Source organism: Manis pentadactyla, chromosome 6 (assembly GCF_030020395.1).
Source record: "Manis pentadactyla isolate mManPen7 chromosome 6, mManPen7.hap1, whole genome shotgun sequence".
Lineage (NCBI taxonomy): Eukaryota > Metazoa > Chordata > Mammalia > Pholidota > Manidae > Manis > Manis pentadactyla.
The window spans coordinates 121,529,101-121,541,130 of record NC_080024.1 but is presented as its reverse complement, the minus strand read 5'-3'; the positions used below and the strand labels follow the sequence as shown (position 1 = coordinate 121,541,130).

The 12,030-nt window shown below is 43.9% G+C and overlaps 1 protein-coding gene and 1 long non-coding RNA gene across 10 annotated transcripts in view; one reads left to right on the top strand and one right to left on the bottom strand.

Moving 5' to 3' along the window:
* TMEM241 (transmembrane protein 241) overlaps positions 1-12,030 on the top strand; it is a 108,207-nt gene that overhangs the window by 34,548 nt on the left and 61,629 nt on the right. For 8 of the 9 annotated variants that reach the window (XR_008998318.1, XM_057504085.1, XM_036905763.2 and 5 more), the window contains 5 exons: positions 3,923-3,948; positions 6,820-6,871; positions 8,321-8,369; positions 9,083-9,128; positions 10,274-10,309. Coding sequence is in view for 8 of the 9 variants with exons in the window: in XM_057504085.1 (XP_057360068.1) it covers positions 3,923-3,948; positions 6,820-6,871; positions 8,321-8,369; positions 9,083-9,128; positions 10,274-10,309 (209 nt within the window). In the remaining variant the exon portion in view is untranslated. The remainder of the gene's footprint in view (positions 1-3,922; positions 3,949-6,819; positions 6,872-8,320; positions 8,370-9,082; positions 9,129-10,273; positions 10,310-12,030) is intronic. The other variant, XM_057504086.1, reaches the window with a different exon arrangement.
* The window catches only part of LOC130684141 (uncharacterized), a 37,250-nt gene that overhangs the window by 7,110 nt on the left and 18,110 nt on the right, over positions 1-12,030 (bottom strand). The gene's annotated exons all lie outside the window — the stretch shown is intronic.

Genomic DNA, 12,030 nt, shown 5'->3' with positions numbered 1-12,030 from the left:
GAAGGAACAGGATAGACACCAAAATATTTTGAATCTTCCGTTCCATTTCATCACTGACACAGAGCAACATCATTTCTTGTCAGGGCAAATTAAGGAACAGCTGGGTGGATTACGTATCTATTTAGTTATTTTTAAAAACCTCTCCTTTATGAATGTAAAGTTGTAGAAAGTGCAGAGGAAAAAATCCCCGAAACCAACTGTGATCTAAGAAAACTATTCTTTCAGGCTTTCTTTCTATGCACATGGGTAGACATACTTACACAAGTCATAAAATGCATCCAGTTTTTTCCATTGATGAACTTGTCAGAAATCCCTATTTATGTCCTCATTCCACTCCACATGGAATATGCTGTGTCGGCTGGTCCCTATTTGTAGACTTGTAGGTGGTTTCTAGTAGTTTGACTTCAACATCTGCTCTGTGGTAGATTGCTGTGATATGTTTTCAGTATGATTTATATTCCTGGTCATTCAGCCTAGAGCCTTGCCTAGGTGGCCAGATATTGTGAGGGACACAGTCACACGCCATCTCTCAGGCTTTGCTTGTGGCTCGCAATGAGAGCTCTTCTGTCCAGTATATCAGGTTTCACAAGAACCGACTTTGGACAGTAAAGTTGGCTTCCTCATGACCCCGTTCCCAGACGATGAGAATAACCTGTCTGGAGCTGTGGTTCATTGTCACCATCCACAACCTATCCTTTGTGTATGCATGCATAAACACATGTGCAGTTCGACTACAAGGTAATGTGTGGCTTGTGGAATTAGTCTCACTACCTTGCAGATAGATTTATCACAGTTTCACATTAGAATACTGCTATTCATTCATTTGTTCAACACATAGTAAGTATATACCATATATCAAACATCTTGCTAGACCTACACCTACAGAGATAGAGAGGACAGGTTTATCACTCTTGCAAAACTCAGGTTGTAAACATGTTGTCTGGTGCCCGAAGGATGACATATGGGCAAGAACAGGGGTGTGGGTAGACCAGGGTGACCACCTGTAAAGCCTGCTTGGAAAGGTCAGGCTAGATTTGAACCCAGAAACACAGACGCATAGGAATTTTCTAGGCGGGTGGGAGAAAGGCACTCCAGGCAGGCAGAGGGAGCAGCAAATGAAGACTAGTGGCCTGAAGAGGTCTCATTGCAGGACTGGCAGGCTAACTGTGGCAGAAGGGCATCATAAAAGGTCAGGCTCTGGAGCTAGATTTCCTTCGTGCAAACCCTGTGACCTTGGACAGCTTAGCTCATTTCCCATTGCCTCGGTGTCCTCATCGTAGCATATAACCGAAGACTTAATTAACCCGTAATGAAATGAGTCAGTACGTGTAGAGCACTTAGAAATGCACCGGCATGGTATAAGCGGCCCTCAGAGTGAGCTAGCTAACCCAGAGCAACATCAGCTTTTAGTGTTATTTTTGGCAATATGGCTTTTGAGAAGGTGAACTGACCCATTCAGAACACTGAGAGGTCATTAGACTTATTACTGGGTGGCTATGGGACTGAGGGGCCTGGGCCTGTCATGGCCTGACATTCACTTCACAGGTGTTTTCAATCCCTGGGGGAACAGAGTTCAGTAATGAATTTATTGCTTGTTTTCCCTCTCTGTGGCTCAGGTTCTGGGCTCTTTGAGTAGAGGAGTTTAAGATAAAACAGGATTCTCTCCTCTGGGGGCTGGGTGAGCTCCTCAGGCTCTGGGATGGTTTGCTGCCCTGAAACAGAAGCCCCCAGACAGCTGCGGGGAAACCTATTCCTCATGCATGAGTTGGAACATCCCTTTCATCTCAGGCCCCTCCATTCCTACTCTTGCACCAAACTGTTGAGATGTTGGCTATATTTAGCTCAGAATCTTTTAGTAGCACATTTCCCCATGGTGGTGGCAGGTATCCAGCTGTGGTGAGCGAGGTCACCTTTGAGTGTGTCATCCTTTTTGAAGGTAAAAGTGTCCCCACCAGGTGGCAGTGGAGTCACGGTTGGCATTGCCTCTGTACTCTCCTGAGGGGAGGTCCACAGGGTAAGAGATTAAAAGATATAAAGATCCAAGCCACTGCTTTGTACACAGACATAATCTGCTTATTATAACAATGCAAACTGGATTATTTAGTAATGCATGAAAAGTTGAGATAGTCTCCTCAGCAAACCACAAGTTTCTCTTGTCGGTACTTCACTTTTTAAAAATTGAGGTATAATTGGCATATAAGATTGTATTAGTTTCAGGGGTACAAAATTATGATTCGATATTTATATATATATATTGTGAAATGATCACTGCAAAAGTCTAGTTAACATCCATCACCACACGTAATTACAAATTTCTGTGTGTGTGTGTGTAATGAGTGCTTTGAAGATCTACTCTCTTTAACAACTTTCAAATATACAATACAGTGTAACTAACTATAGTCACCATGTTTTATAAGTTACATCCCCAGGACTTAATTATTTTCTGGCTGGAAGTTTGTATCTTTTGAGCACTTCTCTTTTTTTTTTTTTTTTTTTGAGAGGGCATCTCTCATATTTATTGATCAAATGGTTGTTAACAACAATAAGATTCTGTATAGGGGACTCAATGCACAATCATTAATCAACCCCAAGCCTAATTCTCAACAGTCTCCAATCTTCTGAAGCATAACGAACAAGTTCTTACATGGGGAACAAGTTCTTACATAGTGAATAAGTTCTTACATGTGAACAGTGCAAGGGCAGTCATATCACAGAAACTTTCGGTTTTGATCACGCATCATGAACTATGAACAATCAGGTCAGATATGATTATCCATTTGATTTTTATACTTGATTTATATGTGAATCCCACATTTCTCCCATATTTTTTTTTTAATAAAATGCTGAAGTGGTAGGTAGATGCAAGATAAAGGTAGAAAACATAATTTAGTGCTGTAAGAGGGCAAATGTAGATGATCAGGTCTGTGCCTATAGACTAAGTATTAATCCAAGCTAGACAAGGGCAACAAAACATCCACGGATGCAGAAGATTTCTCTCAAAACGGTGGGGGGTGAGGTTCTAAGCCTCACCTCTGTTGATCCCCAATTTCTCACCTGATGGCCCCCCTGCGACTGTGCCTGTCTTAGGTTGTTCCTCCCTGGAGGAATCTTACCCGTTTGAGCACTTCTCTTTTAAACAGTATGTTTATACTTCATACTTTATCTGGAGTCAAAAAATTGTAGTTTACCCTCAGCTAGCAAAAGAATCCTTTTGAAATGTCCAGAATTAATCTGTTATTCTAGCTGCCCATTTCCCCCATCAAATATAGAAAAATCATGCGTCTCCCTGCTAGAACTTTTTCCTGAGTTCAAAAGACAAATTCCCTTACATTTCAGACAGCTCTAAAATGCCCAGTTTCGATTTCCCCAGTCTGCCCCTTTCTTCTCTCTGAGGGTGGAATCAAATGTCCCTTCTCCTTTTTTCTGTTTCTTCCTTTATGCATCATACCAGAGAATGTATGGCACTTCAACTTCAGAGATGGATTAAGAAAAGAAAACTTAAAGAGAGAGATTGTAATCTAAGTTGAACAAGAGCTTAATTTCTTTTCTTACTCCGGTTACACCAATCTCTCTCTCTCTCTCTCTCTCTCTCTCTCTCTCCTCTTCTCGGTGTGTAAGATATTTGAAGGCTTCACCCCGGTGATATTTTGTGTTTTTGTGAGTAAATGTTGTTCTGATGGTGAGAATGGTAAACTGCATATCCAGTGTGCTGTGCCTCAGGGAATCAACTCTGCACCTCTGAGTCATCCTTCATTTTGTTCAAGCAGGAAAAGCCTCAATAAATACTAAAGTGTAGCAAGCTGTTAAGCCCCCAGTAACTGTGCTCGTAGTCTGTTTGCCTCTTGATCTAAGTGTTTTCTTTTAAGGAGGGGAAAAAAGGAGTTTTTAAGGACTAATTATAAGTCTCCTTGTTTTTATACAGAAAATTTCTCCTGCAAAGATCTGTAGGTAAGTTTTTTCTTTTTAAACCACAAACCAGTAAACAGATTTAACCTGATTTTGAACTTTGATGATAACTGTTAAGATTCATATTTGAGAGCTGACAGAGGAATTTGTTTTAAATACTTATATATCCCTATTTTGTGTCTTATTCTAAAATTTATTCTTTCCCTTTTTCTGAAATATTTTATTGCTAAGGGGAAAACAACCTGCAGTAGATTTCAGCCACTGATGCCCGGGCCTTCACTAGGAATTGTGCAATACTGGTGGAGAATGAAAATGGAAAACATGGAAATGACCTAACATTTTAAAAGTAATGTTTGCAGTTTATTGGGTTCTTAAGATTTCCCATGTTGGAAAAAGCACTGGCCTTTGAGTCCGGGAATCTGAGTGTGGTCGTGGGCCACAGCAAAGTGTGTATGGGCAGGTTTCATAACCCTCCATGCCTCAGTTTCCTCAGCTGAAACCTGAACTGGGCTGGACTCTCAGTAAGGTCCCTGTCCCATTTCCCCACCCCTGCCATGTGCGAATTTGGGTCTGCATGCCTGGTTCTCTGACTGCTTCCTGCCTCTTCTGCAGCAGCTGTGAAGCTCAGTCCTGCAGATGCAAAACTAACAGAGATGCCTTGATATGTGGATTTAGGACTTTTTGTTTCAACTATGTCTGGGCTCCATCCAGTCTCTTTCTTTGCCTTTATTATAGACTGCTACTTGGAAAAGACAAACACAAAAACAACAACATCAGGATTCATCCTCTTGTTTTAAAGATCAGCAGATGTTAAAGAGAGGCATCACAACCCACTAATGCCTGATAAGTCAAGTAGCACTCAAAGCCAAGTGTGGTGGGAAGCCAGGTCTCACAACTGGCTGTTCCCCATCTCCCCATAGCCCAAGGGGCGGCCTTTTGGGGAGTCTCTGCCACTCATGGCCTGTGGATGGGGAAGCATCCTATGTCCTATAATGTCTTCCATTGTAGGCAGACACCAAACCTATTTGAATTCTCCTCTGCTCACACCTAAAATCTGCCTGTTCCTATGCAGCCCCAGAAACCCTTCCTGACAACCTCCCTCCACTCACCCGCCCTTTGTGTCCGAGTCACTGGGCAGTCTGGTGCTTTGGAGTCTTCTGGTGGCCATTTATGTGTGTGCCTTGAAAGCTGGGGAGGCTATAGGCATCGGGCGGGTTGGACTGGAGAAGCTTCCAGTGCCTCAGGATGTCCCATGTCATCCTGACCTGCCCGAGGCCCTGAGAACATAGTACAACGAGCTCCCATCTACCTCTCACCTAGGTTCACCCACTGGTAATTGTTTTTTCCATTGGCTTTCTCTCTTCATACGTATACCTATACATATATTATCACATATAATATGTAAGGATATGTATATAACTATTCTTACTATTTTTTTTTCTGAACCATTGGAGAATAAGTGCAGAGATCATAAAACCTAAATACTTTAAAGTTTAAATCTGAAAAATAACAATTTCTTGTATAAAACACAATGCAATTATTAAATTTACAAAATCAACATCTTACCCAATACTATTATTGTCTTAATATTGACTCCGTGTTCAAATTTGGCCAGTCACCCCAATATTGTCTTTTATAGTAATCTTTTCCCCACAGATGTCATGTCTTCTCCATACCCTCCAGTGCTCTCTGTGGCATTATGTTTTCCGGAGGTGGCATAATTGTAGTCCGAATGCCCAACATCCCACTGGTATACTTTTTGGGGATCTGTAGTTTTTTTTGTTGTTGTTGTTTGTTTTTTTGTAGATAATTGTTTTTTATTGAAGGGTAGTTGACACACAGTATTACATTACATTAGTTTCAGGTGTACAACACAGTGATTCAACATTTATATACATGATAATTCTAGGTACCAGCTATCACCATACCAAGTTGTTACAATATTTTGACTATATTCCTTATGCTATACATTACATCCCGGTTACTTATTTATTTTACAATTGGAAGTGTGTACTTTTTTTTGTTGTTGTTGTTGTGAGGGCATCTCTCATATTTATTGATCAAATGGTTGTTAACAACAATAAAATCCTGTATAGGGGAGTCAGTGCTCAATGCACAATCATTAATCCACCCCAAGCCTAATTTTTGTCAGTCTCCAATCTTCTGAAGCATAACGAACAAGTTCTTACATGGAGAACAAATTCTTACATAGTGAATAAGTTACATGGTGAACAGTACAAGGGCAGTCATCACAGAAACTTTTGGTTTTGCTCATGCATTATGAACTATAAACAGTCAGTTCAAATATGAATACTCATTTGATTTTTATACTTGATTTATATGTGGATACCACATTTCGCTCTTTATTATTATTATTATTTTTAATAAAATGCTGAAGTGGTAGGTCGATACAAGATAAAGGTAGAAAACATAGTTTAGTGTTGTAAGAGAGCAAATGTAGATGATCAGGTGTGTGCCTGTAGACTATGTGTTAATCCAAGCTAGACAAGGGCAATAAAACAACCACGTATGCAGAAGATTTCTCTCAGAACAGTGGGGGTGAGGTTCTAAGCCTCACCTCTGTTGGGGGATCTGTAGTTTTAAAAATCTCTTTATTGTACATTTCACAGACAGTGTTTTTCTCAAGTGAGCCAGCTGTGGTTCTGCAGATGTCCTGCAAATGCCTGTCTGTGGGAAAATGGCTAGCCAAGCACTGGGGAAGGGACTGTCTGGTTACCAGTGGAGCACATAATTGGAAACCACATAGGCGGAAGGGTTCTCAGAGGATGACGGGTATCTGGGCTCGGTCTCACAGGAGCTTTGCCTTATCTACGCTCCAGCTGAAGCTTCCACGCTCTCTGGGAAGCCCTTTGATGTTGAAAAGTGAAGCTGTGTGTTCTGTCTCCTCCACAGCGCCCTTTTCCTCCTGGCCGCGGCAGGATGCCTTCCCTTTAACGACCCCCAGGTACGTACAGGTAACTCATTTGCCTTCCAAGGACTTTTTACTCTCCGAAGCCTGCATGTCTGAGCAGAATTGCCTAGTCCTTCCTTTAGTATCAGAGTAACCTGAGCATTTACAAGCTTTCAGCTGGGTACCTTTGGGCTGGGCCAACGCCCTCCTTCGGGCCTCTGCCTTCTCCCAGGGCTGCCGCGGGGTGGCGGAACTCTGCCTCTGGGTGCCGTGCGGGTGCTTGGAGAACCTGCAAGCCGGCACCCAAGAGGCCGCAGCCTTACGCATTGAGGCGAAGAGGCTTTTTCCCTCTCATACCTGATATGCAGAGGGGCTTTTGCTTCACTCCACTGAGTTGTTCTTGATTAGGCTCCGAGGACCCACCCCCACCCCCAGCAATCCTCTTACTACTGGATCTGCTGTCTTTTCTCCCGCAGCAATTATTCAGTCCCCATCAAGTGTCAGGCACTGAGCCAGTTTCTGGGAGCACAAAGAATTGCCCTCATCCGGGCACAAGTCAGAGTCTAGTCAGGGGAGGAGACCGATGATAAGCAGATAATGAGAACACAGGGGGGCCAGGACTCTGCCCAGGGAGCAGGGGATGCTGGGAGGCAGCTCCAAAGACTGGGGGACTCGGGAAGTAAGACTAGCTAATGATTGCTGGGAGCCTTCTGTGTGCCAGGCTCTGTGCCAGGGCTTGTGTGCTGACTTTATTTCAAATCTCACAAGAGTCCCACAAGGGAAGGGACTATTATTAGCTCCATTTCATGGCTAAAGAATAATGAGGCTGAAAAGGTCACCAGCTAATGAGTAAGTGGGGATTTTAGAATTTAACCCAGCTCTTCCTGATGCTGGAACCAGACTTTGCTTACTGGATTTACATCTTGAAGGCTGAGGAGGAGCTGGCCAGAAGGAAGCAGGTGTGGGCAAAGTCTCGCAGGCATCCTGATTACTCTGCAATTTAACTTTATTGAATACCTACCGTGTATGTTCCTGTGCAGATTCCTGCCCTTCTAGAATTTTGAGCTGGTGGGGAAGCATGCATGTTTGCAGGAAGTACAAATTCTCTTTCTCTGGAAAGGGGGAAGCTGATGGGACTGGAGGGGTGGGCAGGGGCTTGTCATAGAAATCCTGGGGTGTCATGAGTTTGCATTTTATCCTGGCATCACTAGGAGACTGTTGAATGGTTCTAAGTAGTAGGTGACACGCTTGGATTAGCCTTTTAGAGATTAGCAGCTTGGAGGCAGTGTGGAGAATGGGCAGGGGTGCTGGAGGCAGGGAGCCCTGTTAGGAAGATGTCAGAGGCAACTGGGTGAGCACTGAGGAGGGCCTGGCCCAGGGTCTCAGGAGCCCTGTCTGGGCACCATTGCCTGGAACTGTGCACTGACATTTAGGGTTTCTGTTCACCACTCTGAATTCTGCTTGTCTGTACTTACTGCCATTTTTTAAAATCCTGTGTTGCAGTTTGATCCAGATGGATATTTCTGGGCTGTAATTCATGTATTCTGTGTGGGTAAGTTTTAAAAGAATGCTTACTTAAGTATTTGAGCTTATTGTTTAGACCTAATTGTATACCCAAAAACTTTTTAGTGACCCTGAACAGCAGGAAGATTAAATACAGGGTGTCAAGGTACAAATTGAATGGGTGTTTTCTGGATTGATTTTCCTGTTTTGGGGTTTTCCTCAAATGTTTCCATCTCCAGGATAGTCTCCTCTTTTTCCTGACGACATTCCCTAACTCAGTGTGGCCCAGGTCCTGCTTTGCTTGGGTCCACTTTTGGGATGCTGGTTGGTCTTCCTAAAAATGGTGGGAAGAGACCCAGAAGGTTGTGCCAAAAGTACTCTCTCTCAGCAGTATAGCCCCCAAAATGTAAGTGGGCAAAATAAAAGCACCATCGGACTTTATTTCAAATCGTATATTCAGTGTTTCTGGTCTGTAGTCTGACAGAGGGAAGACCATGCCCTGCCTTTGTTGCACACAGTTCAGAAATCCAGTGGTCTTGCTCTTTCTCCTGCACACCATGCAAAGGAAACCAGAAGTTTCCTGTGAACTCTATCCATCTGTTGATCACAGCCTCTCGGCCCAGCACTCCTTGAAACCCTCTGGAGTGGTGGTGGTCTCCCCCAGTTGGCTGTGGGTGACTCTCATAGGGAAGAGGGACCCTTCTCCATGTGTGTTTTGTGTAGGATGCCCTGTACCAGTAACACATACTGCTTCATTTTCAGGGGCTTATAAAATACTACAGAAGTCTCAGAAGCCTAATGCGTTAAGGTAAACTTTGAAAGTTCGGTGAGTTGCTGTTTGGTTAAAGGCAAGAGGTGAAAATCATGGTATCGTTTGGCCCTAGACTGCACTTCTGGGTTGTAGTGAGGGCAGCAGCCTGGGCCTACGGGGCCATTTCTCTTGCTCTTGGGCTGTTCCAGGCCAGGCCTCCTCCTACCTGAATCATATCAGCTGTCAGCAATGTGCAAAGATCAGGGAAGACTATTCCTCCTTCAGGGGCAGCCATTCAGATGACATTTTTACAAAAATTATGTGACCAGCTGCTCTGGGCCCCGGTTTACTTCCTCCAGCTCAGAGGCCAACTCTTTTTTCTTGTTCCCCCAGCACCTTGCTCACTTGGTTTAGACCCAGAAGTCTCTCAGTCACTAGCTCTGTTGTAGGGTAAAATGAGGCCATTGTTGTGGGCATTCAATGGACTGGCCTTGGCAAATGTAAATGAAAAAGAGGAGAATTCAGAGCTCAGTTGGGCTGGAACCGCGAGGTCAGAGCCTCTAGACTGGCCCGCTGGCCTCTGGGTTTTGGAGCCCGCCTGAGGCCTGAAGAGGAAAGGTCTGAAGGGAAGGATTCCTCAGAGGTTAACAATCTGAGGGTGTGACTCAGTCTCTAGAGCACCTTTTGTTCTTTTAATAAAGTGTTTATGCAGCAAAGAGCCAGTACAGTTGCCCGGAAAAATACAGGATGCTCAGTTAATTTTGGATTTCAGGTAAGTAGTGAGTAATTTTTTTTTTGTAAAAGTGTGTTCCATGCAATATTTGGAACATACTTATACTAAAACATTATTCTTTATTTGAAATTCAGATTTATTTGGGTGTCCTGTACATTGACTTGTCGAATATGGCAGCCCTACAAACCAGTCCAGTGGCCTGAGAGAACTGACATTCCTTCTAAATGGCAGATGTACACACAGGAAATAAATCACCTCAAGTGGAAAAATGTGAGATAGGAGGACATATTCTTAAAAATGAGCTAGGAACTAGTTTTGAATATAAAGTTCTCTTCACACTATTTGTTGATAATTTATAAATGCAATAACTTACAAATAGATTTATTAATAGATGATAATGGCTATTTTGTGTATGTAAAATACTTCTATTATTTCAGGTTTTTCTTTCTTTTTTTTCCTCATTCCTTAGCGACATTGACCAGCAGTACTTAAACTATATATTCAGGTAAAGTATTATTTACATTTTCAAAGAACAAGTCATATCTTTCTAGAGCTAATGGGTTTTTATTTTCCCAACAATATTTTGATTAGGGAGTGCTGAGCCAGTGTGCCTGCCAGGAAGGCAAGCTAAATAATTTGTGAGATGATCGGAAGTTGAGGAAACCAAATAGTAGTGCTGCCCTTAGGCCAGATAAGAGGGGCCTTGTCCAGCCCGAAGCCTCAGAGGGCCATGCCTCTCCCCTTGGAATGTGGGGTCCGCAAGGCTAAGGGGACGTTTCTTTCCAGAGCCCAACCCCTGTCTTCTAGCAGGGCCCCTGGAATTCCCTACTCATATGGTCCTCAGCTGGATTCCGAGGCCTCCCTGGGCCTGTTTTTCCAACAGATTCCCAGACCCAAGCAGTGTCCAAAAAAGGCTGTTAGTAGGGGGAATGTGGATGAAGGAAGGCCTTGCACGCTGAGGTGTCCACACACAACTGTATGAAGCCCTAGTGTGCAGGATGGAAGAAGGGATGGAAAGAGAAGGGGCACATTGGGAGCTGGGAGCCTGAGGCTGGATCTCTCCAAGCTGCCGTTCTGACATGAAGCTCCAAGGACTCCATGAATTCTAAATTTTAATCTGGACTTCCAGGTTGTTTTGCAGGTATGTTTATTAAAGCAGGGTGAAGTTTGAGACTTGATTTATAACAGTTAAATATGGTATATGGACTTCCATTTGTGCCCTTGCCCTAAACTAACCGAGGAATAAGGTTCTGTCTACTAAAGAGAAAAGCTGGGGAGCATTCGGACTGTGCACTGCAGCACCTAACTGAGAAGCAGCGTGACGCGTGCTGTCAGGAGCCCATTTCCCGAATGTGGCAACATTCAGTCCGGAGGACCAAGGTCGGAGCTGTGCCTCTCAGCATTTGGTCATGCTGATTTCTGCAGGAAGTTACTTGGCTTAAAATGTTCAATATGAGCTGCATTCTCCATTGGCAGATAAAGCTCATAAATATCTTAGTATTTATTAAAATGCCTTTTTGAAAGGATTCACTCCCAGCATGGCTGTGAGCCTCTTTTGTACTCAGCTGAAAATCACTGGTTCCACACTGCCCAGGCCCACCAGCTGCCTTTTTGAGAGTTTTCTGAAAACGCAGGAGGCTCTTGGTGTTCAAAATGTTTCTGCGGCTTTGGACTACTTCAGGCGGTTGTTTTCCTCCACAAAACATGTTGCCCACTTGAGTAGTTAAGGAATAAGGGAGTGGAAAAATGAGCCTCTGTGATCCCCGGCAGGTTTTCCTGCCCACCTGGCTCTTTCCCCCGTGGGAGGCCATCCCTGCAGGGAAGCCTGGTGCTCGGGGCTTCCTGGCTGGGCCTCCCACACACCCCACTGAAGCCACAGTTCTATTTCTGAGGTTCTTTGGTACAAGTGATGGTGATGTGTGGGCCAGTATGAGGGCCAGTATTTGATTTCCCCTGGGCCCTGGACACCGAGGGCATCAGCACCCAGAGATGCGCAGTGCCAACTGGAGCTCCGCCTGCCGGGGCCAAGAAGCACTTGCATCTTCCTGTTATTTGCGAGAGGCCAACAGGTGAATGGTTCTCTACTTGGTACATACTCCTATTTTCTTGAGGATATACTTGCTCCCTGACTCTGACTTTTAGGTGTTTCTCATATAAATAAGAGGTTTAAGGTCTAAAGCCCAAGGTAGACGAGAAAGGGGGAAGAAGAAATAAGGAGGATGTTTT